Genomic DNA, 25,513 nt, shown 5'->3' with positions numbered 1-25,513 from the left:
CAGAGAACAGCTCATTATCAGGTCACTATCAACATGTACACACTGTAAGTATTTTATGCATGCAAATAGACAAGCATACTTGAATCTCTGTGAGTACTACTCCAACAGACTACAAGGGACACACTACAAAAAATCCTTAGGTTTGATTCTCATCTGTACTTTCTCCTAGAACCCATTCCTTGACTAATTAAACAATGCCTGAATCCATTCAAGAATTCTAAGGCTGAATATAAGTTATGCCATTAACTATTAATCCTATGATTTGGCTTCCTGTTTTGAATTAGATCCATCCTGCAGCTCGAGAAACTTATAAATAAATCTATCAGGCTTTGCTGACACATTGAGTAAACACCTGCAACTGAAGTGTCTTGTTCCATCAGAAGGAAATAAAAGTAATGGGTAACCAATTTGTTTCTGCTTTCTTTCATCTGCTTGTTCTTATCTACAGGCCTTTTCATAACTTCATTCCCTGACAGCCCCCTAAAACTGGATAAGAAATAAATAAAACATCTAAAAATAAGAGAAGAGATAAGCTACTAAATAAAGGCAGCAATGCTATTTTAATATCATTTCCCAATGATCGCTTCTCAGTTTTATTGTAACTGTATTTAAGAATCTTTTACCTTAACTGAGAGGCTGCTTTATGTATTGTATTAGGCTGGATCTGCCACCACAGCAGCAAAATTAAACTAGTTAAATAAAATCTTATGAATAAAGGAGAGTTTAAACCAAAACCATAAATCAGTGAAATCCGTCTCTGCTCCTTAACGGGTAGGAAAGCTGTGAGGTAATTCTAAGAAAAGAAGTATAAAGAAAAAGACTGGAACCAAACTTCATCCAGTAGGTAATAAATACAATGGAGACACAATGCTACAGATGAACCTGGAGCACAGCTTTGTAGAGAGAAGAGCTGTTTTCTCATTTAGCATGAACTACTTTAAATTACTTTAGTAGAATACAGACCATACAGTGGAGTTTTTAAAATTGTATTTCCTGAAGTCTGAAAGAGTGTAAAGAATTGTTGTGATGAATTCTCACTGCAAGGCACTACAGAAATTCATGTACATGAATTCTGATCACTGAGACCTGTATCATTGCCAAAGCAATACCCTGTCCAGGACATTCGCAGTTGCTACTGGGACTATTATATAAAAGCTAGACTTGACACAATCAGCTCTGGCTTATTGTTCTAAAACATTTCCTTTATCCTAAAAATACCAAGCAAACCTCTGTGCAGTGTCCAGTGAGCTCATTTGTGCTGTAATATCAGAACATGACAGACGTGGTAGCTAGGTTTTCAAACGACAACCCCCCTGCTACAGCAAAATTCCAGCAGGGAGGTGATAGTGGAAAAAGGCCAGCCCCTCCATCAAGAAAGGGCTGAAAAGCACTAATGTCCCTTTAAAACCTTTAAGTCCAAAGCTTCTCTTGGAGTTGGAGGTCAGGCACGTAGCGTTCATTTTAATGTTATTTTCTTCTCCCTTTTCTTCCCTCAGTAAAGACGTCTGCCTGCCTGTCTGCTCAGGAATGTCCTTGGCCCCCTGACTGGCACTTGCAACAGACGATGCACAGAAGTGCACCTAAAAGGCTTCTTTCAGAAATACTGGCACTTGACATATTAGAACTAGATGTAAGCAAGCCAGGAGTTAATCAGGGTTTAATGCAGCTAAAAGCCGAGATGGGGAAGCTACACAATAAGGATTTTACTACTGTTTCCCCAACTTCTGATTAAATGTATAGTTTCACAGAGATTCAGAATCAGATCAGTGTTTAGAAGTATCTATTTGATGAATTTATATTCATGGGGAAGAACTGCTGGATTAATTTGGAAGATAACCCCCTTCCACCTCTTTTGTTTTGTTCTCTGAAGAGAGGTTCAAATGTAAGGTCAATGAAATATTAAAATATCAATTTTATTTCCTACTATACCTCAGTCCAGAGCCTATTTTACTAAAAAATGCAGTGCATTGAGAATTACCTATTATAGAAAGGAAGGCATTTGCTCTCGCTGGTTCCTCTGTGCTGTCTCTCAATTTCGCTTCACAGAAGTACATCCCAACATCAGCAGAGGTTGGGTTGGTGATAGTGAGTCGTCTCCCAAAACTGCTAATTCCACTGGTTATTTTTATTCCATTTCTCTTCCAAGTCATGCTTAGTTTCTCAATGGGTCTACCAAGGTTAAAAAAAAAAAAAAAAAAAAAAAAGATAAAACATTTTACAGAATAATCTTTTCTATAGTTACATACAGATTATAAAAACTTCCTTTATGCCCTATTCATCTATTAGCTGAATGTCTAATATCTAATCTAGCTTTATCCCCTATTAGCTACTCAGAAATAAACATGTATGTAACTTCCACACACTACTCAAGTAGCATTATGCAAGTACACCTAATTGATATGGCAATGGAAGTTAAGTACTAATAATTTGATTTCTCTAAGCAAAAGGAGTAAATACTGTTATGGGAATCAGCTGCATGGGAAGTGCTTTCATTATAACTCAATTAGCAAGAAAATATTAACCATATCAAGAACATCTCTGCCCTCAGAGGATAAAGCAAATCAGTTGGTCTCCCATCATGTGAGGACCTCAACTATTCACTTCCTCCACAATTCAGTGCTGTGCAAGTCTAACTAGATGGAAACAGCCACATGCACAGAACAAATGCTGTGAACCCTGTTACGGTGCATTATGAACAGTTGAGCAATAATCACTGTAAACTAACAACATCTGTAAGAAATTACTCCATAGGAGAGCTTCCCTAATTTATTTACTTGGAAGCACAGACTGTTAATTTAAACAGTATCACCTTCCGTGTCAGTATGCAATACAGCTGAAATATTATTAAACCTTAACATAATTATTTCCTTAAGATAACGTTTGCTGCTTGAACAACTATACTTCTTTTCTTTACTGTGCATGTAACAGGTAGAAAACTCACTCACTCTATATCCTTATTTTGCCAAAAAAAAATCAATGCTTAATTCAGTAATGTTGGACAAATAAGATTATTTGTAAGGTTACTTTGAAGAATAAGTGACATGCTGCATGCGGCTTCAGTCATTAAAATAACAAAAAATGAAAAGAACTTCCTATGTCCTTTCCAATAAAGGACAGGCCATTAAAATTAGTTGCTTATAACCCCACTGCTTTTACAGTACCTTGCATTGGCCACACATTCCAGGGTAATTTCACTGCTCCCTGCTACGACGCTAGTATTTTGTGGAGGGATTACAATGACGGGAGCCATGGTGTCAGACAGGTCTACGGCATCTGCATGGGCAGAAAAGAAATATACTTGTGAATACTCTATACATCTGCAAACAGCAAGGACTGAAACATTTCAGGTAAAGGATCTTGTCAAGTGACACAGCTGCAAATTTCACTCTTCAGCCTCAGCACCCCCTTTTAATCTCCTCATTAAAGGGAGATCTTCAGCATGACCATTTTTGATGGCTTTCATTATACTGTACAAACACACTGTTTCAATACACCCAGCTTGGCATCATTCAAAACACACACAGCTCACCAGAACTGCTCCCAGATGGAGTGCAGAGGCCATTCTCAAATAGAAAGCAAATAAATTAAGCATCCTAAAGGTTTTCTATTGTTGAGCACTTTTATTTTTATCAAACACTTGCTGACTTTTATTTTTAAGACCGTTTCATGTTTTGTTTAATCTTAGCACTTCCATACCATTTCAAAAGAGTCTGCCAATACTCATGTTAGTCCTTTAAAAAGATTTTACACACTGGGGAACAAATATAAAATTAACAAAGCAGCATATCATAGCAACTTCAATCCCCTTTTCTTATCAGGAAAGTAAATAACCCAAATCTGCTACTCTTTTGTGAGGCATCATACTGTAAATAATTTAGCTTATGCAACAGTCAGCAGACACTTAAAAAATGGTAAAAAGGCTGCTTGTAAATTTTCTCTGTATACGTTTAGTAAGTGAATTAAAATACCCATGTATTCATAGGTACTTTGCTTCAAGCAACTCATTTGGGAAAGAAAAATTAGCTATTTTTTAGCTTGAATAAGAGAGTAATAAAAATTTCTAAAGACACGGAATCCAATAAGCAAATTATGGAGAAAAGTAATGAAAATAAAACTAAACTGATGCAAACCCAAGCCAATTCATCAAATAGTTTCTGCAAGAGAGGCTAACCCATGCCTATTAACTGTGAAGTAGAATGGGAAACTGGCAAATGCAAGGTGTGAATCCTGATATCCTCTTTTAAGATACAGCCCTAAATAATAGCAAATAGATAGAAAATTCTTTGCTTATCCAATAACTGCATGCCAAAAGCCATTTCACATTCTACTTCCCTTATTAGATAGACAAAATTTTTAGTAATAGGGCTCAAAGTTCACGAGGTCAGCAGATCTCTGAACTGTTGAATGACAAAATTTTTACCTCTTGACACTTTTGTAATGGGTAGCAAATAGTTGACTAAGGGAGATGAAAGCATATAGAACAGTTCTAAAATTTCAGGAATACCATGTGCACACCTGCATAAATTCAAGCATTCAAGGACAGTGCTTAAGGAAGGGGTAAGCACATACTTATTTCTTTCCATATGTATGCTCTGTTGACCTGACATGGCATACATATTACAGCTTGCATAGGATCTCAGAAACCAAGCTTGTTGTAGATTTTAGGTCTGTTTAGCAACATTCCTGGAAACATGGCGTTATCAGGTCCCACATCTACTCTCTAAGAAGATTTCCGTGGTGCTCTTAGAAGTACTCATGACAGTAATCTTCCAGATAGCAAATGAAAAAATATAAACCAAGTGCCAATCAGATTAGTAACTTGTTACTGATGAGAAGAAACCTCAGCATTACTGTTCACCGCTATTTCTGCACAAGATGAAGGCTTACAACAGTAAATGCTAAAAGATCAACAAACAAGTTACTAATTTGGCAATGATCACCTCTTATCTCCATCTGGAAAAGAGGAAAACCACTTGTTCAGCTTATCAGCTCCCTTAAGAATGGCTCAACCACACTAAAAACAACCAAAGAACAGAAGCCAGCTTTGTTGTAACCTCTAAGAGTTCGCCACATGGGAAAGGCTCTTTGTGCAGTGAGCAGATAAGCAGGGGAAATAAGAGAACTTTCCTCTGCCTGCAACCAGGAAAACATGAGGTTTCTTTGACTTAATTGCTAACCATAACAAGAATCTAAGCAAGGTATGTGCATTTATTTATTATTTTTTGTTTTCTTTTCATACCATCCCTGAAACAAATATATTAAAAGCAGTCTTTTGATAAGGATTTTGAGTGGGTGAACTAATAAAGATGTTACACTGAGAGCTCACCAAAACTGCTATCACTTGGATTCTAAGTAAAATCCTAAAAAGGTCAGCTGCAGATATAATGAGCACGAATATAGAACAACGTTTCCAAGTAATATCTAAACACTACCTAGACAGCATACGTATTCCTGTTTCATATTCAAAGGCTGTTTATGTTTCCCTTTGTGGCACAAAGAAACCACCTGCTGTAATTCAGTCCAGCCCAGTCCTGCTAAATAAAACTCAACAAGGACATTCCCACGGCTCCTCGTGGAGCTTACAGCTTTGTTTTGTGGCTGGTCAAAATATCAAAGGAGGAATTTAGTCTTACTTTACAGTAAAAATCTCAATAGGGCTGAAACTTGGAATCTGTGTGTCCACCCCATCCTTTCAGAACCTCACTCCTTGTAAGAAATCCACAGGCTGGATATTAGAGCAGCCAGGCTCCTAATCTAGATAAGGAGTAGCACTGTGATTTGGTTTCCACGATGTGATGCAGCAAATCAGACTTCAGCCTGGCTGTGGAAGGTAGAGAGCTATTTCAAACAATCAGATAATGAAAAACTACCCAGCCTTCTACGTTTCTTATCCTTCCTGTCAATAAGCCACTCCATCCCTCTCCTACTTCCAATGTACAGCACTGACGTGATTTTACTTGACTGGTGCTGCACTAAATTGCAATGCAGAATGTCACTGTTAGTAAACAGGTATTTTCTTTGAGAATCCTTTGTAGAAAACAATTGCATTTTTTCTTTTCTTCAATACTCCTTTATTTATTTATTTATTTATTTATTTATTTATTTTTACTTCATCAGACTCTTTGTTCTCTGTTTTCTAGGTCCTTGCCTCTGCTGTTTCTGCCTACCTTTTTATCTCCTCTTCCTCTGCCTCCCTTTACTCAGGCAACTTCTCTGCCTTCATCACTGGTTATTTCCCTTCCCTCAATCCCACGGTCCCCAATAGATAGTTCACATTATTAAAAGGCTGCTCAATTTCTCATGAATCCTTTATTTTAATGATTGAGCTTCAATCTCTCAGTTTCATATCCATTAGTAGGAAATATTTATTAAAGACACTGAAATGTGAGAACAATACAAGGACATAGTTATAATAAGATGAATCTGCTGTCAGGGGACCACCATTCCCACCCAAATTCCATTTTTTTTTTCTGAAAGAAAAGATTTTTCCTTTCTATCTGCTTTCTGAGCCCCTTTACTCTGCTAAGAAAGCAGAGCAACATTAGGGAAAGACACTGACCCCAGAATTGCAGCCAAGGGATGCCTAACTGTTAGACATAACGAGTCTGTGGGAACTTGTAGGAAGCTGCAGAGATGAGGAGGAAAGGCACTGAAGATCACTTAAGGGATGTGCTTCTAATCTGATTCTAGTCCTGAAGAAAAGACTGGACAGAAGGAGTGCTACAGGCAAGTCCTAATCCAGATACGGAGCTTTCTCCAAGAAAGGGCTCTTTGCTTTATTTCACACTGCATCTATTTCAGCTCCCGCACTCACAGTACTTCCAGTCTTTCCTTTGCTTCTAAACTCATCAGACTGCCTGAGTTATTACTGCTATCTCTCAGGGCCCAAGAACCAAAATGCTTTTGGGACTGGCCCTAACCAATCTCTGAGGCTCGAGGCATGGAGGAACTTACCTCGGAGCCATTTCAGTGTTCCCACAACCAGCTGCTCATGAAGCAGTTCCTGAAATGCTGCCATTTACAGCCCAAAATATTAATGTAAACTAGCACCAACATTATTTTTCCATATTAAACAAAAACAAGAAGAGAGACAAAGGAAAGTGAAAACAGAAAGGGAAGATCTGGGGTCTTCGTGTCCCTTGGACCATAAACTCCCTCAAGACTGTGCAGAACATATGGCAGTTCTGCACCAAGCAGATATATTGAGGGAAGAGAAAAAAGGGCAAACACCTCTTGCACGGTCTATTTCTTTTTATCACCAGTGGCTGCGTATGACTGCACAACTCTGATCCTGAATCACACTGAACTTCCCCTTTTTCCCTTCCATCTGACCAGGAATGAAAGCTGTCCCAGGTGGTCTGAAACATATATATATATATATATATATTTAATACCTGTGTGCTGTAAAATTTTTAATTTCTGTTATTTAAGTATGATAATTATGTAGACTCCCCTATCATCTCAGGAAAGTCATAATCAGCATTTTTATCTCCCTATATACATTAACATATAAGGCTCAAGGAACTTTAAATATTACGATTTACAATTTATAAATACCCCAGACTTTGTCAAAGCCACTTGGGTGCTTAATTTTCCCAACAGAGATGAAATCTTACTCGGGCCATATGACTGAAGATACAAAATGTGCTTTCCCCTTCAAAAATGTATAAACATCAGCTCCTTTCCCAGGTCTTACATTATGGCACACAAAGTTTATCTACATCTGTGTTTGCAGTGCAGAATATTAAGAGCATTACTTCATGGATGCTCAAATTTTTCTCAGAGAGATACTGTGCCAACCAGCCTTAATAAAAGGTGAGAGAAAGCGTTTATCTCTTGAAAAGAAGTAATAGCTTGAGCTCAGACCTGAGAAAAAATGGCAAGTCTTATTTTTGAGGCTGAGATTAAATTGCTTATAGGTCCCAACCTGTTGATGACACTTAACACAAACGAGGTTATCATGAGCGAGAGGAGAGAGAATTGCCTAAAGAAACACCCTCATTTACATGGCATGGGGCAGAGCCTGGAGCATGATGTCAACTGCTAGTCATTCCTACTATCAGTCTTAGTTACTACTGCAATTACTTCTCAGTGTCCTCTTGTCAGTGAAGAAGGAATTTCACTGGAATCAGTGTCCAAAAATGGATTTCCTTCTTTATGTTAGGAAATTCGTCGAAGGGAGAAAATACTTTGCAGAAAAGATCACCAGTATACTAGTACACCCTCCAGCTACTGGAGAAATTAAGTACTTCAGCAGAACTTTAAAAACAATTACAAATTAACCTGGAAGGAAAAAAAAACAAAACTTGCTATAAATTTCCTACAGACTTTCAGACTTGCATTGTATGCATTAGTGCCTTCTCATTTACTATGAGCTTCATTTACAAAATTATGGTTATTTTATTAGAAAAAAAAAAAAACAGAATAGGAGAAAAGAGTCTAATACAAATAGCAAAAATATTACATATAAGTAGTTCAACATTATGGCATCAAGGATGTACGGTCAGCCTATGTAACATGGAATATGATGAAGAAGGAGAAATAACAGTCATGGCACCTCAGAGATTGCTCAAGGGGAAAAAGACCTTAAAAATACAAACTATCCAATGGAATAGAATTAACTTTTTCTTTAAGGAATTAATTCCTCTTTTCAGTACAAGATGCACAACAGGAATTGGATCCCGATCAATAACAGATTAATTTCCCTTCCCCTTTGAAGTACAAGATGCACAACATGACCTAGAGCCTGATCAACAGACTAGCAAACGCTGACAACCACCTGTCAGCCCAGGAGAGAATCATTACACAAACAATAAAAAAAAGAAAAGGGTATTACCAATCATAAAACTCTACTTTAAACCACAGTTTATTTGTTCCCTACTTATTCGACTGTCTATTAACAGGTTATGCAATGAAGAAGTGTTAAGATAACAACTGTTACCATTTCATGTTCTCGCTTCTTTTCTAGCAAGGATGGTATAAATTTTCAAGAAAAGGGAAATGTTGCTGTACACCACTGTGTACAGTACAGGTCTCTGCTTAGATCTCTAGACAAAGAAAAATAACAGATTTTCCTGCCTTGATCACATTTGTTTAGTTTGACATATAATATTAAAACTCCAGATGGAGTATTTTGTATAAAATAATTAGCAATCTAATGACATGGAGTTGGTATTTGAAGAGTTAATGACTTGTCAGTGCCCGCAGATATCTTAAGAATTCCCAGACATGCAGGTATTATTTCTTATCTTCAAACCCTTGAGAAACTGGACCCTAGACTGAAAATAGTAAATAAGCAACAACATATAAACTTAGTTTTGTGGGTCAGATTTACAGCAAAAGCAGCCTAGTTGTTTGAATCAATCTCAGCAAGTGGATTCTTATATATACAACCTTTGTCTTGATCCAGACATCAGGAATGGTAACATATGAATAAAACACCAGATATGGAAAAGGTTTACAAAACACAGTACTAGCAAAACAAGCGAATGATCTAGGTCACTTATATTTATTGACTCAATATACTCCTGTCAATGTGACTAAGCTTTGCCCACATCAGATCAAAAATGATTAATTTCCACTGCAAGTAAACAAATAAACAAACAAAAAGTGAATAAAAGAAAACAATAACAACAAAATACAGCAAGTAGATCACAGATTAAATACATGGTGTGTGAGGGGGGATATGGTGAATAGCAGCAGTTGCCAAAGATTTCATCAGCAACTGTTGAGAAAGCCTTGCCTAAATTCATCTTGGCTGAGTCACCCATGCCATAAAGCAGTCAAGTGTCTGAAACCCTCCACTCCTTGCTTTTTGATCCACCCCTCCTGGGCCCATGTGATGCACCATACGTGTTACAACAGGACTACTGATGCATTTAACTTTAAAAACTCAAGTTCCCCAAAGATGAAGATAATTAACCTACAAGATATATTTCATACAGTCAAGCTTGCAGTTCTGCAAGCAGTTCAAAATGTGCGTAACGTCAGGAACTTGCTGGTCGGTTTGAAGAGAAAGAAAACACATTCCTAAGTTAAGCAGACACATCATCTTACAGAAACAGACTTCTAAAAGAGAAAACAGAAAAGTACATTATGCGAAACTTTGGCAAGGAGATGTTTTATGCATACAAGCTTCCTGCTAGCTGTGTGGGGGGCAGAGGGCTAGAAAGCCTTGCTCCCTCGCTGACGTCCCACCCCGTGATCCCATTGCTGAGCACACCGAGCACTTCTAACTTCGCTTTCTTGGATGGAAGGTTTCCTACAACCCTGTTCAATCTGTTAGAAACACTCCTAATTTCCAGCTTAAACATATTCATGACCAATGTACCCCATTTGTTCCTCTGCCAAAGCTGTCCTTTGGCTCAAATCTCTCTTTTTTCCCTCTGCGATTTTTATGTCCTAAAGTATTTATAGGCAACAATCATACTCCTTCACAGTCTTAGTTTTACTTAGCTAAACAAGCCAAACTCTTCTTGCCTGACAAGTCTTAAAGGATTCATTGAAATATATACAAACAAAAGAATAGGCGCAAGGGTAAAAAGAACAGCTAGCATCACACTATAAATGTTTCCAAATGTTTAAACAAATAACAGCCACGTTTGTAACAGCTTTTTTTCCCCCTTTGTAAAGACTTCACACAGACTGCAAGAGCTGTTAGCTTTAGCCCTAGGGAAAGATTAATGGAGAACTCAACTCTATCCACAAGATGACTTATACCCTTTTGTGTGTAGATACTCCAGCAAAGAAGAGCTTTCTATATTTTATTAGATAAAACAGGCTAAAATACAGGTTGAAAAGCTTCTAAAATCTTGTAGAGGGTTTTTAGGATTTATCCCTGGGCATAACGAGAGACGGGGGCCTGACTACAGCTGACGTGCAGTCAGCCAGCACTGCTGCCGACCAAAGCCGCTGCTGCTGAAGGAACAGCACCAAGCCCAGGCAGAGGCAGCCCAGCCTGATGGTTGCACGGTGCCAGACTCTCCAGGTTGTCTTGCACCAGCTCTGCTCCACAGACTGGGAAAGGGATGGTACATGTAGCTTTCTTCTTGATTTTGCCCTTTTTCTACAGGCCGTTAGTGCAGCAACTGCTATCGGTGGGCAAGCCCCCTGCAAGAGACCCATTCCTCCCTCTTTTCTGCTACCTGAGGGCTACAAACCCATTTTATATTTTAGGTCTACTTTGGAAATAAATTTTCAGTGTTGTCCCATGTAGTTTTAAGGAAATTAAGGCACTGCTTAGTAACACAGCTCCCTGTGATGACTCAGCAGCTCACTTCAAAAGCAGACCAAATTTCTGCTCCGACACTCTGAAATCCCCTTCTCACAACTCCTCGTGCACAAAAAGCAATTTGGAAGTTCAGTCTCTGTCACTGACCTGACCTTCCCCCATGCACAGTGAGGGTTTTTTTTCTGCCGAGAAACTTATCATCCAGTACATCATTAGAGCTTTCAACATTAAAAAATATAGAGCCTCAAGCTATTCTAGCTAAAGAACACTCAGGTGGCTTTTCAATTCACCAGATAGCTTTAATACCGGCTATATAAGTGGATAGTGTGTAATCTTATTCAACGGCAGTTAAAAGGGAAAAGAAAAAAAAATGCATGGTCTAGCAGTGGAATCTATTAGCCTCAGAGTCATCTCCAAAGCGATGCAAGGAGCCACAGGTAGAGCAGAGCAGAGCAGAGGAGCCCACCGCAGTGAGCCGGCGAGCGCTGCCCCTGCAGGCAACACCCAGAACCTTTTCAGCATCGTCATCGGGAACATGCTTATGTTTAAAAAGATTTTAAAATAACTCATCAGTGGAAATGATTTTAAGAGGTTGTATACTTTTACGACGCACTTTAGCGCATCATAAGAGAAGCATCATTTTAAATGCAAACAGGCATGCGCTTCGGGGGGGGGGGGGGGGGGAAGACAGGTTTGAGACAGCGATGCTTTGCTGCCCCTGTATTTCTGCAGCAGACAGCAAGAGTCACGTCCTGCTGAGGACAGAAAGGAACTTCTGACATCTTACAGCCCTGCTGCTTCACATACCTCAATATTTACCACTTGCTTTCTTAAGGAATGTAAATTAAGTTAATAAACCACTCATTAGTAATTGGCTGTTAAATAAACTAGAACTGTCAGTTAATCAAACAGTCCAGAAATGCAAAATTCACTGCAAAGATAAAAGCTGAGAGAAGAAATGAGGAAGGAAAGCTGAACTGGGACATGGCTGTGTTACACAAACCAGAGAACTGTTGGCGTTTTAGATGCTGCAGTTCTCACCAGCAGCTTGTGGTTTACTGTCAAGCAGCAGGAAAGAAAGAGAAATGGGAGACAATAAAATGCTGCCACACTATATTTTCAAACACATATTAAAAAGAAAAAGCCACATGTGAAGATAATTTCTTAACTCCTTGGCTTGGCAAAAGACAAACCAAAGTCACACAAATGATGGTCCATTTGCTTCTTCTCATACTCGCAACAAGTTTGAACACTTCTACTTAGAAATGAAATTGTGGATTAAAAAAAAAAAAAAAAAGAGAGAGAGAGAGAGAAAAAGACAAAATAAAAAATAAAAAGATAAAAATGACAGTTCTTATCTGTCCTTCACCAGACTTTAAAAAGAAGGATAAAGACAAGAATCCCCAGTGACTCTGGGGCAAAATGACTTAGGAAATGCCCCTCAGAATTTATTTTACGACAACAGTAAGTACATTTTTACTGGGAAGACTTAAGACTGGATGTGCTTGTAGAGCACTACAAGTATGTACAATCCATCATATGTGAATTTCTAAGATGTATTTATTTGTAGCACCCTTTTAAGTGAACCTGATGTTGTGAAGAAGTACAATGGAAGCAGACACTTGCATATATGTATACTGACAATCTGACAAGTGGTACTAATAAAGCTAAATTTAATACTAAATTTCAATTTAGTTTCAGAATTTGGGTTTTCCTAGTATCAACTTAGATTCAGGAGAACGCTACTAGATACCTGGAGAATTCATGAAAATAATAAATATTACTGAATTTTAGAGATTTCCTTATACTTGGATGTCTACTGTATCTGGCTGCTTAATTAAAAATCTGGGCTCTTCCCAGATGATGAAAGAATTTAAATCTGTCCTCACTGAAAATAAGCAAAAGACAAATCTGAAAGTGTTCCATGGTTGATTTCTCCTTCACAATGAAAGGAAGGGCTTCTGCGTCAGAGACAGTTGGTGCCAGTAAATTTGTACAGGCCACCAAATTGGCTGTCATTATGTAAAAAGCATATACAAGAGTACTTATATAGATCTGAGCAAGACAGCTTAAATCCATGCAAATACATTTTTGCAGTTACTGGATAAGCAAGGTGTTGATGAAAGCTTTCTCCAGCAAATCCCCTCTAAGAACAGGGATTAAAATTTACTACATTTGAACTTCAAAAAATAAAAATCGCCCAAATTTCAAAAACTGTCCTCAGATCCCATATGCTACGGACATGGAACAATTTGTGAAGGCTTAAGAGAGCACTTCTACAGATATTTATAATGTTGAACTATATAGGCACTTTTGTTCTTTGTTGCTGAAACTCCTATTCAAACCGAGATGCACTCGCTGAGCAGTATTTTAAGCTCAAGGTCAACTCTTGCCGCATTCTGTTTATATATTTATATGTGAAACATGTTTTGGGATCCAGATTGCTACCTTGCTCCCAAAGGTCTGCTGTTTCAAAGTCTTCACATAAAGAGAGCAGATCTGAAAAACAAGAAGATACCCCACAGCCTTCTTCCAACAGCTAACTCAACCAAACATATGGAATGACTTGTCAAAATAATATTTTGAGAAATAGGTTATCAGGGGCCTCGGGTCCATTCCATATGGTCTGAAGTTCTCCACGCCCCCTGACCACATCATGCTACTTTGTCCTTTTCTTCTATAAAGGGATACAATCCTTAATAGAAGTAGTGTTGTTCAGGTCACAGAGATTCAGAAGCAAATAAAATTTCATTTATATGTTTAGAATACTGTAAAATGTAAAAGCAGGGCAAAATCACTCAGAGCTCAGAATCCAAAGAAATAATATTGTACCAAAAGAAAGAATTTTTCTTCCTCTTTAAAGCACAGATGTTCTTCTAAATAAAGTGGAGGCTTTCCCTTTGCAGCCTTTGTGATTATCAATCTTTGGTTATTTTATAATATAAGGTTGCCTAAGACCTCAGCAGGGAGAAAAATACACATCGCTTTATTTCCTCTGTAGCAAGAACAAAACAACTGTGAAAGCAAAGAATGTTCCAAAAGAGCAAATAATAACCCAGCTGAAGAAAGTCTACAAACTTATTCATTCAAAAATAATTCCACAGATGGATAAGCATTTAATTTTCTGAAGTGAGAATAAAACAGCATCTCTCTTCTCAGGAAGATGGAGTAAGTTTTTGTCTGCCTATTTATACACAGTACATAAATGCATGCCCAGAGAATGCTGCAAGTACTGTAAAAAGAAATCTAGGGGGAAGTTATTACTCAGGGCTCTTTGTTAGTATTTCTGCAGTATGGGTAGTGTCAGCATTGTTATAAATAAATTGTTAGTCGTACCTTGGCCAGTACAAATGCTGCTTGCATTAATGTACTTATGATTTCCTTTCTGCTGCTCCCAGATAAGAGGGGAGTTTAAGAGCATAATGTCTTTTCGATCTTGCATTGACTTCTTACCCTCTCAGAAAAGGGCTAGGTCATTGTTTTCAGCTGTATGGACAGTAAACAGCCTTTTCTACAGATGACAAGGACTCATTGCTTCAATAGTGAAAAACAGAAGCTTATTTCTGCAGGGTGTTCCTGTCTCCCAGCTCACCCAAAACTTTGTATTACATGCTGCTGATTATTTCAAATTTCTATTATCATAATATGACACTAGGATGTCACAACAGAATTACAGTTAATAAGAAAATTAGGGAGAAGAAATGAGAGATAAAATGAGAAAATGATATACTTCCTTCCTTGTCTAAGATGTAAATTTAGTTCTTTTTGAGATACAATTGACATCTATCTTGTTTTATGTTGTAAAAAGAAATAAATTCACCCCTACATTTGCAAATGTGCAGCCAGTTTCAAAAATGTCCTTAGGTTACCAGTTTGAAATTAATTGGCAATGTGCAATTAGGCAGAACACAGCGACATTGTTTAGTCTTAAGCAACCCATTTATTTGATCTGCCCTGGAAACAACAGTAACAATATGATTTTACTATCTGGATGGTAACGGGCTGTGCTGTTAGTGCAGAACTGTCGAACACGAGAGCAAGTGAAACAATAAGAAAATGTTTTGGGGTGCACTTTGCAACAAAACATTGTCTCTTCCTGTCTCTCAGATACATAAAATCTCCTAAAACTTCTTTTATATATATAGGGTAAAGAACGAATCACTCTGCTTAGACATGCACGAAACGCTTTTAAATACAGATTAATATTAAAAAATATAAAATATATTATAACAGCAGAAGCAAAGATGGGAAGAGCTAGCTGTATGCTAGTACCTGGCAACCTGAATTTTCTGTAAGGGATGCCCATTAGCCTACAAACCTGAGCAAGTTTTGCCTTGTTTTGCTCTGGAACTTCTGTCCAGTTTGGGAGTTTTGGTATTCTGTAAACTCAGTGCATCCACACCAATCTTCAATGAAATAAAATACTACATGAATAAATCCCACACGGTATAAAAAAGCAACTGATGGCCACTCTACACAGCTACTGAAAACAGTGAGTGCAACCTAATTGACCTATCTTCTCTCCCTTTATTTCTTTCAAAAGTAATTACAAAGAAGAGACTTAGGTGTGCGAGACCATTTAGCTATTCAGGAGACAAAGAATTTTAAAACATAGACCAAACTTAAGACAACAAAATATATTGCATGTGGAACCACAAAATCTCTGAAAAAAAATCAAAATACAAGCAGCTTTTAGAAATAAACTAAATCTCCCCCTCCTGCTGCTTCCAAAGCCTTAACCAGAAACAAAACAAACAAACCCCACCCCCCAAACCTGAAGGGATATATAAAAATAAAAGTACAACCGAAGAATTTTTGACATTTCTCTATCACTCTCAAAAATAGTAATAATCCTGAACTATTGAAGTTGCTGAAAGAAAATAAAAATCAATGCATTTTCACTTAGTGCTTTTGAAAAGGATTACTTGGTATTTCAGCAAAATGCTTTAATGCAGCTTTGTAACAGAGCCCACCATAACTTACAAATAAAGCTCTTCACACTCCGACATTTCACTGCGTGTTGCTGCACGCCAGCGCTCGATACCCGGAGGGGTGCGTGGGCAAGGCCCAGCAGGCAGAGACACGAGGAACCCACAGCACCTCGGCTGCTGTGCTTGGGTCAAGCACAGGCACGGTGACACGCTGCTGGGAGAAAGCAGTTACTGGTACCAGTGTCACATCCAGCCTCTGTAATCTACTGGTACCAGTACCACGTCTGGGCTACGTAACCTACAGTGTTCTGGGGCTCCACAAACAACTGCTCCATAACACAGGGACTTTAGACAAGGATTTTATACATGTAATAAAGCAACGTTATTTCAAACAACCTGGAAATTGCCTTGGGCTGGTGTTTTCCTTGCTTACTCCTTAGCCTCAATTCAGCAAGCAACAGTGCACAAATGGAAGATGGTGTGTTTTCTTTGTTTTTCTTTTCAGTTTTTAATGTAAATAGAACAATTTACAAGCCTTAACTTTAGTGTGCACCCAAATGTTTGGAAGTGTTAGCTTTCAAGCCAATTGCATTTCGGATTTTTTGCCTGGTCATAACTTTTAGGCTTATAACTACGATCAGACTTAAAACGACCAAATAGCTGACAGACATTAAGAAGCTCCTGTAAATCATTGTGAACTATGCAAAACAACTTTTGAAAGGGGTAAGTGGTTGATCTTTCCCTTAATACAGGCAGGGTGGATATAAAATTGTATATTTTACAATGAACCACAGGTATTGCCCCAAACAATTAATATTGACAACCAATGCAAAAGACATGAAAAAAAAATAGGCTCTTGCAAACAAATCTATTTTTCTTAGCTCAAATGGGAGACCCAGAATCACCAAAAAATGCTTTAAAACAAATGGTTTAAAATGCCATTTTTTTCCCCATTGTTTCTGATTCCTCTCTATGCATACAAATACAGAAAATATAAAACCCAGCAAAGAGGGAAAGTGGAACATTTAAAAAAGCTGATTTAATTCTGCACTAAACCTTCATTCCTACCATTAAAAAGTACAATTTATTACCACTGGAAAGCATAAGAAGTAGAAAGTGCTCTTGAAAAATAATAACTACTTCTACCAGCACACCAGAGACCTCTACAGAAGATGTAGGAACCATTATCTCTATTTTACATGTGGTGAAAATGAGGCAAGGACAAACATTACTGAAACGAGGCTACAGCAGGTAGAAGCCTGACTTGTTCATTATAACCTTTCCAACATTTTAGGATATACTCAAATATATGATGGAGAACTTTTTTTCTTTCTACTCTCCAACTGGAAGAAGATGCTATACAATATCCATGGGGATCTTGCAGGCTCTGAAGCCATTTTTGACATCTCATATTCCCTTTGCAGCTCTGTTCTTGGTTGAAAGATTTGTTAATGGGATATGGCAATCAAAATTAAATTCTATTGCAAATTTTCAGACAACAGTGACTGGGCAGTTATTCACAGCATCTCTGGTCAACAGCTGACAGGATGCAGAAAAAAAGACAGAGTATTCTCCCAGGTTTTATCATTGGCAATGCCACTACAAGAATAAAACAGGCAATTTGCATTTCTCAGCATTATTGTTTCAAGCTGCCTGCAGACTCTGGCACATGTCATCACACCAATTTAAATGAGCTTCTGCTATTGGATCAAGCATTACAAATGAACGTCTAAACCCTTGCTCATAACGTATGTTAAGGCCACTCAAACAGCAGGTTACAGTCTAGAATTAAAAATCTGCTTTCCTGCTCCTCAGTCTCTACACTAATTTTCTGCCATGTCTTTCTTGTGTACTTGTTTTGAAGGGATCAAATGTATATATTCAACATACTTCAAAATAAAAGGCCAAAATGAAGAAGTGTGAAACACTGCAGAAGATGAATGTGGCGGGTGTGCAGTTCTGCCGACAGCAAGGACTTGACTTCATGGCCTACCCTGCCCTGAAACTGAGCTGGTAACGGTGCCTGGGGCAGGAGGACTGCTGTTCTCTTCTCGGGCATCTGAGCCGAGTCCTTCCAAGATGCAAACTAGCGGCTCTTTCCCTTCCCAGTTTTCCTACAAACAAAGCAGCAGTCAGCATCAAACACTCAAAGATGACTCCTGGCTGCTAGTTACTTCCACAGAGCAGCTGGGGGAGCCTCAACCCCTGACATGAACGTGGGCCAGCGCTGCCAAAAGGCCAAATTGAGGCCTGGAGCACACCAGCAGGCTCGGCAGCTTCCTTCTGGCTGTTGCTGCCTGTGGTAGAGGTCAGCTCAGATACGGTACAGCTGCGTAACCTTTGATCAAAGTGCTGGAAAAACAGCTCAGCTGAGAGAGCAGCAGCAGGGCGAGATGTGAGAAGTTACACCCAGGGCCTCCACCCCATGACTTGGGATCTATATTTAAGCTTGGGACTTTGCCTGAGTGACCCGGTCTTCAAATCTGGTGATTTCACATTTATTTTTCCAGTCTATGTCATTCATTGTATTTGATGATAAACTACCAACCAAAATGGCAAAATGAGATGCTGAGGAAACTGCTGTTGCTTTGCTTATCTTTTGAGTGCTTCACTGTCAGCAGCTGGATGAGTACACTGGATATAACAGATTACATGGATAGGGCCACTGGTATATCTGTGGTGAACTGCGTATACTAGTAGCACTACATGATTCAAAGATAATTTATATGAGGGAAGTCTCCTGGGTAGCAATTCAGATTTTTCATTTGCACATTGAAATGGCTTCTGAGGACATAACTTAGGATGAGTTGGTTTCTCCCTAATCACTCGCTTACCACAACCAAAAGTTGGAACTGGGACAAGAGTACTTAGAGAGCTTAAACGACAGATGTCATCCCATTTCTGAGAGGATGTTAAGGGATATTTGAGAAGGGATATGACTATCTCTTTAGAAAGAATGAAAAATAAATTGAATTTTCTCCCAGTAACCTTTATGAAACACAGTTTCCCATTTGTCTGTGGTGACAGATTCCTGTATTTCCCAGAGGAAAGTAATTTTCCTTGAGGAAGGGGAAGAGAAAGAGAAGGTGAATCAAAATGTTTTGATTCTTTTATTTTTTTCAAGGACCATTTTCTAAGGAAACGATTTGATGAATTCATCTGTATGACCCCTTTCCCAGGGGTCTTGTAACTACAGATGTATCCACAGGCTGAGATTAAGTCCCACAGGCCACTTGAAAGAAAAGGGACACAGTAAATATGGTACTAGTTAATACATTAGTCTTTGGCATATCTCTGAAGACGTGATTCAGCAATCCATCAACAAACTATTCCTTCCAAGGCAGGAACATTAATATGAGTTTGATCTGGATGGTCTCCAGACATCTCCAGCCATTCTTCTGACCACTGAGTATTTCTCTGACCACTGACAGAGCTCACGCTGAGCTGCCTCACTGAACATACATGTATACAGCCGCATATATTTGGTCAGTTTTAGACATTTTACTTTTTCATCAACCTGATCAAAGACTATGAGAAACAGGGAGTAAGCAACACCCTGAATGTGGGGTATGCATAGAATAAGCTGTGCATTTTCATAAGAACTCCTCCCCTCCATGAGTGCCCCTGATTTAAGGGGAAGAGACTTATTATTAACCTGCAAACTTCTATAATGAAGGCTAGAATTCTCAGCCCTTCTTATAGCATTACAGAAAAGGCATCCAAAGATGAAAGGGCACATTCAACAAAGCACAAATATATGTTAGCGTTATTTGATGATCAGCTTCAGGTTAAACCTGCCTTGAGACTGGAGATTAATAGTGATAGCTTCTTTTAATGACTGCAGAAATGCCACAGTGCCTGCCAATAACAACTTGAGCAATGAACAGGTTGCTATAGAATGTATTGTTTATGCACCACTGACTGCAATCTCTATACAGAAAATTTAATAGACCCTTTTTTCCCTCTCAGCAAGCTTATGTGGTTGGGGATTTAGAACTGCATTATTCCTTATGACCTGACTTATTTATCATGTCAATCATAGTAATGATGTGTCAAAATTATCACGATTCTGAAGCTTTCCCTTTATCATCATTTTGAGAGTGTTCTTCCTCAGCATTATAAGCACATATGACAGAAGAGACATCAGAGGCACAGATTTCATGCATGGCTCTAACAAAATCACAGGGTTAAATAGCTACTTCTAGAGCCAAAGCACCATGGAATAACTTCTTTCATTTTTCTAATTCAGTTCCTTGTAATAGCAGCTAGACACAGCTGCAACTGTAATTAAGGAGAAAAGATGGGGAATAAAACCACACAGAGTCAATTGCCAAAGGTCAAATTTGGGTACTGGAATTTGCAGGTCCTGACCTACCTAACAGCATGCAGTTGGCCTTCTGATACCACCAGTCAGGTTTAAAATTACAACTTTTGTGATTAGTAAGACTGAAGAATTAGACAGGCACGTTGCTTACTGGTGAGATTGTCCTTCCCCATCTAAACAAACAGCTTTGCCAGGGGGTCAAGGTAGGGAAAGGAAAACAATGTAGATGGAGGAGTAAGAATTTACTGAAACAAGTTACAGCCAAGCGTGTATTCAAGGTCACAACCACGTTCATGAAGGTGACTGGCTCAGCAGTTCAGGTGCAGCATTCCTCAGAATAGGTTTCTGAGCAAAATACTGGACTGCATCAGCACCATGTTACTGACTCAGAGAAATTAAAGGATGAGAAATAGTTAACAACAGGAGTTCTGTCAGAGGTACAACATATATTCTTTTGGTTCAATTTTTCTAGAGCCTGAGGTCTGAAAAAGATGGAAGCCTCCTTGAAAGGGCCTGGACAGCATTCTAAATTTCATGTACCATAAGTTTCTCTCAGTCACAGAAGATTAATTCACCATTTATTCTGTAGGCTAGCAAGAACACGGAAAGCAGATAGTGTGTGCTGTCCTGGAGGAAGGAGACAGTGAAGCCCTGTTCCCTCTGGGGCTTGTAACTGTGGCTGGAACCATTTTTAAATGCAGTTACAGTCAGAGAGAGTTTTAACAAGTTTGAATGCACACCTAACATTGTTATATCCTGAAATATGGATTGTCTAACTGGTAGCCTGTGTTGCAGCATAATTTTTGCTAGAATAGCTGTCTGAAATGATACTAAACCAAGCTAACTCCAGACACGTTGAAAAGTACCTGTCAAGTGCAGTTCCGGCAGCATCACCACGAAGCCTATTTGAAGTGTCCAACCTATGGATCAGCAAAAATATGTAGCTTAACGCAGACTAATAAAATAGAAATAGGCTGTTCTGCGGAAACCCTAATGGAGCTGCAGAACACTTACTGCTGAATTACAAAGGTGAGTGTGTCTCAGGGGACCCTAGAATCAATAAAAAGGAAATGACACAGCCCTCCACCAGGTAGAGTTAAGGCAGACAGGTCCACAAAATGAACTGACAACAGCCTGCAAGAACTGCTTATTTAAGAGGCATAAAGCTGTAGGAGCAGCTACTCATTGGAGGGAGTAAGCAACACCTAATGATAATTCAGAATTAACTATAAGCAAGCAATCTTAATCAAGCTCCTCAAAACTATTTATTCTTACAGAAGTTAAGATTTTGGTTGGAATAAAATTAAGATTTCACCACTTAATATACCTAAAGCATTTGCTGATACTTCGGCATGGTTCCTTCAGAAAATAGATTAGAGAGTAAAGGCACTCTCACGTTGGAGATTCATTGGACTTTTAAGAATCACAATCAACCTATTCTTATCTTAGGGAAATCCATCTCCCTGGGACACTTCTTTGAACATGGAGAATGCCACAAAATATAACCAAAAATAACCAAAGCTGACCTGACCACCAATGCGTCTACCACATCTGCGCACCTGGGCACTAATAAAACATTTCATGTAGTCATTATTTTAGCACCTATTAATGGGAATCTTCTAACTGCATTTCCAATCCCCACTTAAAAAATAGACTTTTCAAACATGTACTCGCAAAACAATTTTCATTCTCATGTGCAGACATGCACCCTGGTACATAAGCCAAGATTTGTGCTGCGCCTGTATACAGGTTTAAAATTGCACTACTAAATATAGGCATAGTGGGTCAGATCCTCAGGCAGAATATTTTGGCACAGATCCATTTCATTCAGGAGACAAATTTATTTATCTTAGGATTTGATGCATACCTGTATCTGTTTATAAATGCACTCATGCAGACTGCATCTCACAAAGAAATGCTCTCATCCAGAAGTGAAGGAATGGTTTGCTGAATGAGTAACACCTGGCAGAAAACAAGATTTATTCGGAATATGATTTGAGAAGAAACCGATGAGCACTGCTGCTTGTTGGAGTTTTCAGGCTTAAACCACAAGTGCATGCTTCACCAGAGAGGAATTCCCAACGGGAAAAGCTGGTGAAGACCCTACAAGGTTGCTGCAGAAAGGGTCACATTTGGAATGTGACAGAAAAATCATTAAAGTCAGGTCACAGTACCACAGGTCTTATGTTAAGGTATAAATCCAACTTCCAACCAAAGGTTCATGGGTTACAATGAAATAAAAATGAAGTCAAAACAGTTGAAAGGGAGATCAAACAAGATCAGCTCACTGCATTTATCTGTTCTCCTATGGACAAAAGAGTTTGAGAATCACTGTTGCAATTATATTAACTATATATACACAAACTTCATATGCATATGTAAAACTGAAGGCTACATTCCAGAGTTCATATTATACCATTATCTTGTGGCTAAGAAAGTATCAGCCAGATGAACAACTGAAGAAATGTGTCTTAACCTGCCCAATGGCGCCACTCAAAACCCTCGTTCTCTTTCTTTTCTTTTGGAGATCTTCACTAATTTGTCAACAAGCTTTAATATTGCTAAGGTAGTAACTGTAACTGCGATAGCATTAAGATCAATTTTCCTTGCTGGTGCCATGATTACCTTTCATTCATCCCCTGAGACAGCTCTCTAAGGAGTAAATGTTTGCAACACAAGTTCTATTACCATACATTTTTGTTGTCTTGGTCAAAAAGAGCAGCTGGAAAATTAACTTCTAATAGACTTCATTTTTCTTTTAAAAATTGATTTTTGTAAATGAAAACTGTAGTCTCACTATTCCAATACCTTGACTGAGAACTGATAAAGTTGAAACTTCTGTCTAAGCCTACTTAAACAAAAGGAGGTAAAAATCAGCCAGTCTTACAACAATAGAATCTGTAGCATAAATTTCATGTAATTAGTTTCTCGTCATTGGAGAGTCCTCAAATGTACTTTGGTGTCTCTTGATCTATTCCTATGACACATTCCAAATTAATCACTTAAAGACTGAAGTACTTTGATGGTGTGCTCACTGTAGGATATCTCAGCAAAGTATGATGACCTGTTATATACAGAAGGTCAAATCAGATTACTGCATACGTTCATATAGCTTCAAAATAAGAAATTTGTCATCAAAAGGAATGCCCCAATATCTCTGGAAACATTTTCAATAAACACACCTTTTAGTGTCACAATCATTTAGAGCTAGACTGAGCAACAAAAGCAAGTAGCAGGGAGGATACCAGAGCTGCCTCTCCAATTTGCAACCCATTCCAAGTCTGAAGCGTACACTGGAGCTGCACAGGGAATGCCCCTGAATGCCTGTGCTGTGGTGCAGGTATACCCACACCAAAGGAAACTCAATTAGCTTTGCTCTGTCCCTGTAGAGTTCATACGGACAAGTAATTTGGGTCATATTCCTTAGGAATTTCCAAATAAAATATCCTCTCAATATGAGCTCAAAGGACAACAAAAGTGTGGAAGTATGTTATGGGATGAAAATAATATATAGAAAATTCATGAAACCAAAAAAACTTGACATGTTTGTTAACATCACAGTCAGGCTGAATTTGGTTTCCTGGTGGTTTAAACAATAGGAACCCACTTTAAAAAAATTGATAACATCATCTTGAGCAACTTAAATCTACAAAAGTGAAGAAATTAGCCAATCCAATTGTACGGATCATTTCTCAACGTTCCATTTAGCTTTTAATTACCCAACAGACTGTAATAGCTCCTTTGGAGCTGTTACACTCCATCGTGTCAATTTGGCGGCTACAAATGCACAGCACAGAGTCCTCAAGCTAAAAATCATTATGAAATTATTGTTGAAAAAGATTGTTGGGCATGTGCAATAGCTAGCTTTTGAACTTCTATGTTTTACAATTTCTCTTTTTTATAAATAGCTAGAGCAATTAGATGCTGTTATGACGCTATTCAAAACCTCTCAGTTTTGAGATCCAAGGCATTTCTTGAGTTATAGAATTGTAAAAATTCAGTTAAATTGGTGAACTTCTGTTTGCAGTCTGTCACAGTCTCATATTTTCTCTTTACTTTTGTACACAATTTATTCAACTCATATTTTTACATAATGTTCCATCAGATAAAACACCAGAAAATATTTTAGAAAGTAAATGTAAGAAATCTGAAAAAATATAGGTCTAAGCTCAGAGCTACACAATACCAAGAAATATGTGTGTATAGATGAACAAAATAAATTCACAGAGTTAAGTAGCACACCTAGCCATTGTTGGACATTAGATTAAAAAGTGAAAAAAAGGTTTTAGGAACATGAGAATGCAAAGACAGAGAGACTTCATTTCAATCACAAGCCTTATAAACAAGGAAATTGTATTGGCGGGATTTGCGGAGAATTTATGGATTTGAAGGAAAACAAGCTGTATATATATGAGACATTTTCTCACTTGTGCTCTCCAAATCATGGAAATTTCAGCCTAAAGGCACTGGGTAGACCTGAACTGGAACAGAGTCTTGTCGAGGGCATGGACGAGGACTTCATAAAGTCAACAGTTCAAACTGAATAAAACAGACTGTACCCATCTCAAAGATCTTGCAGTGTAAGTATAAGATAGAAGTCCCCCTCCCAAAGGCGATACAGCCACATGAGAAAGTCGAAGGAAATTATTCAACTATATTTGACAGCTTATTAACGGCTGGATCATACTCAAAGTTTCTTGTAGGCATCCCAGCACAGAAATGCTTCCTGAAGATATTTTGTAGTAATAATGAGGTAGCTCTGCACAATGGTTTTTTTTTTCCTCAAGTATAAGTGAGGAGCAGCACAGGAATGAATGCAGGTGTGCCTGTTCAAAAACAGAACAAGAAGGTAACAGGCTGGCAAATGACTGACTGGAGCCAGGAGCTGATGTCTTCTTGCTGCCTTGGGGATAAGAAAGAGGCTATAAACCACCTCAAAAGTGGGGTTGGGGAAGAGAACTGTGTGACATGAAACAGGAGTGTAAATGTCAAAGCAATAGCTAAGAGCAGTGTTCTGAAGTGATACAA

General features: G+C 38.4%; 1 protein-coding gene across 1 annotated transcript in view; it reads right to left on the bottom strand.

Annotated features, from left to right (window-relative positions):
* The window catches only part of SDK1 (sidekick cell adhesion molecule 1), a 392,668-nt gene that overhangs the window by 153,901 nt on the left and 213,254 nt on the right, over positions 1-25,513 (bottom strand). The window contains exons 6-7 of the mRNA XM_068699921.1: positions 3,162-3,273; positions 1,979-2,169 (exon numbers count right to left, since the gene is read on the bottom strand). Of these exons, the coding sequence (XP_068556022.1) occupies positions 1,979-2,169; positions 3,162-3,273 (303 nt within the window). The remainder of the gene's footprint in view (positions 1-1,978; positions 2,170-3,161; positions 3,274-25,513) is intronic.

The sequence above is a fragment of the Anas acuta genome, chromosome 15 (assembly GCF_963932015.1).
Source record: "Anas acuta chromosome 15, bAnaAcu1.1, whole genome shotgun sequence".
Lineage (NCBI taxonomy): Eukaryota > Metazoa > Chordata > Aves > Anseriformes > Anatidae > Anas > Anas acuta.
The sequence above is the reverse complement of the archived record's forward strand: the minus strand, read 5'-3'. Positions and strand labels throughout refer to the sequence as shown.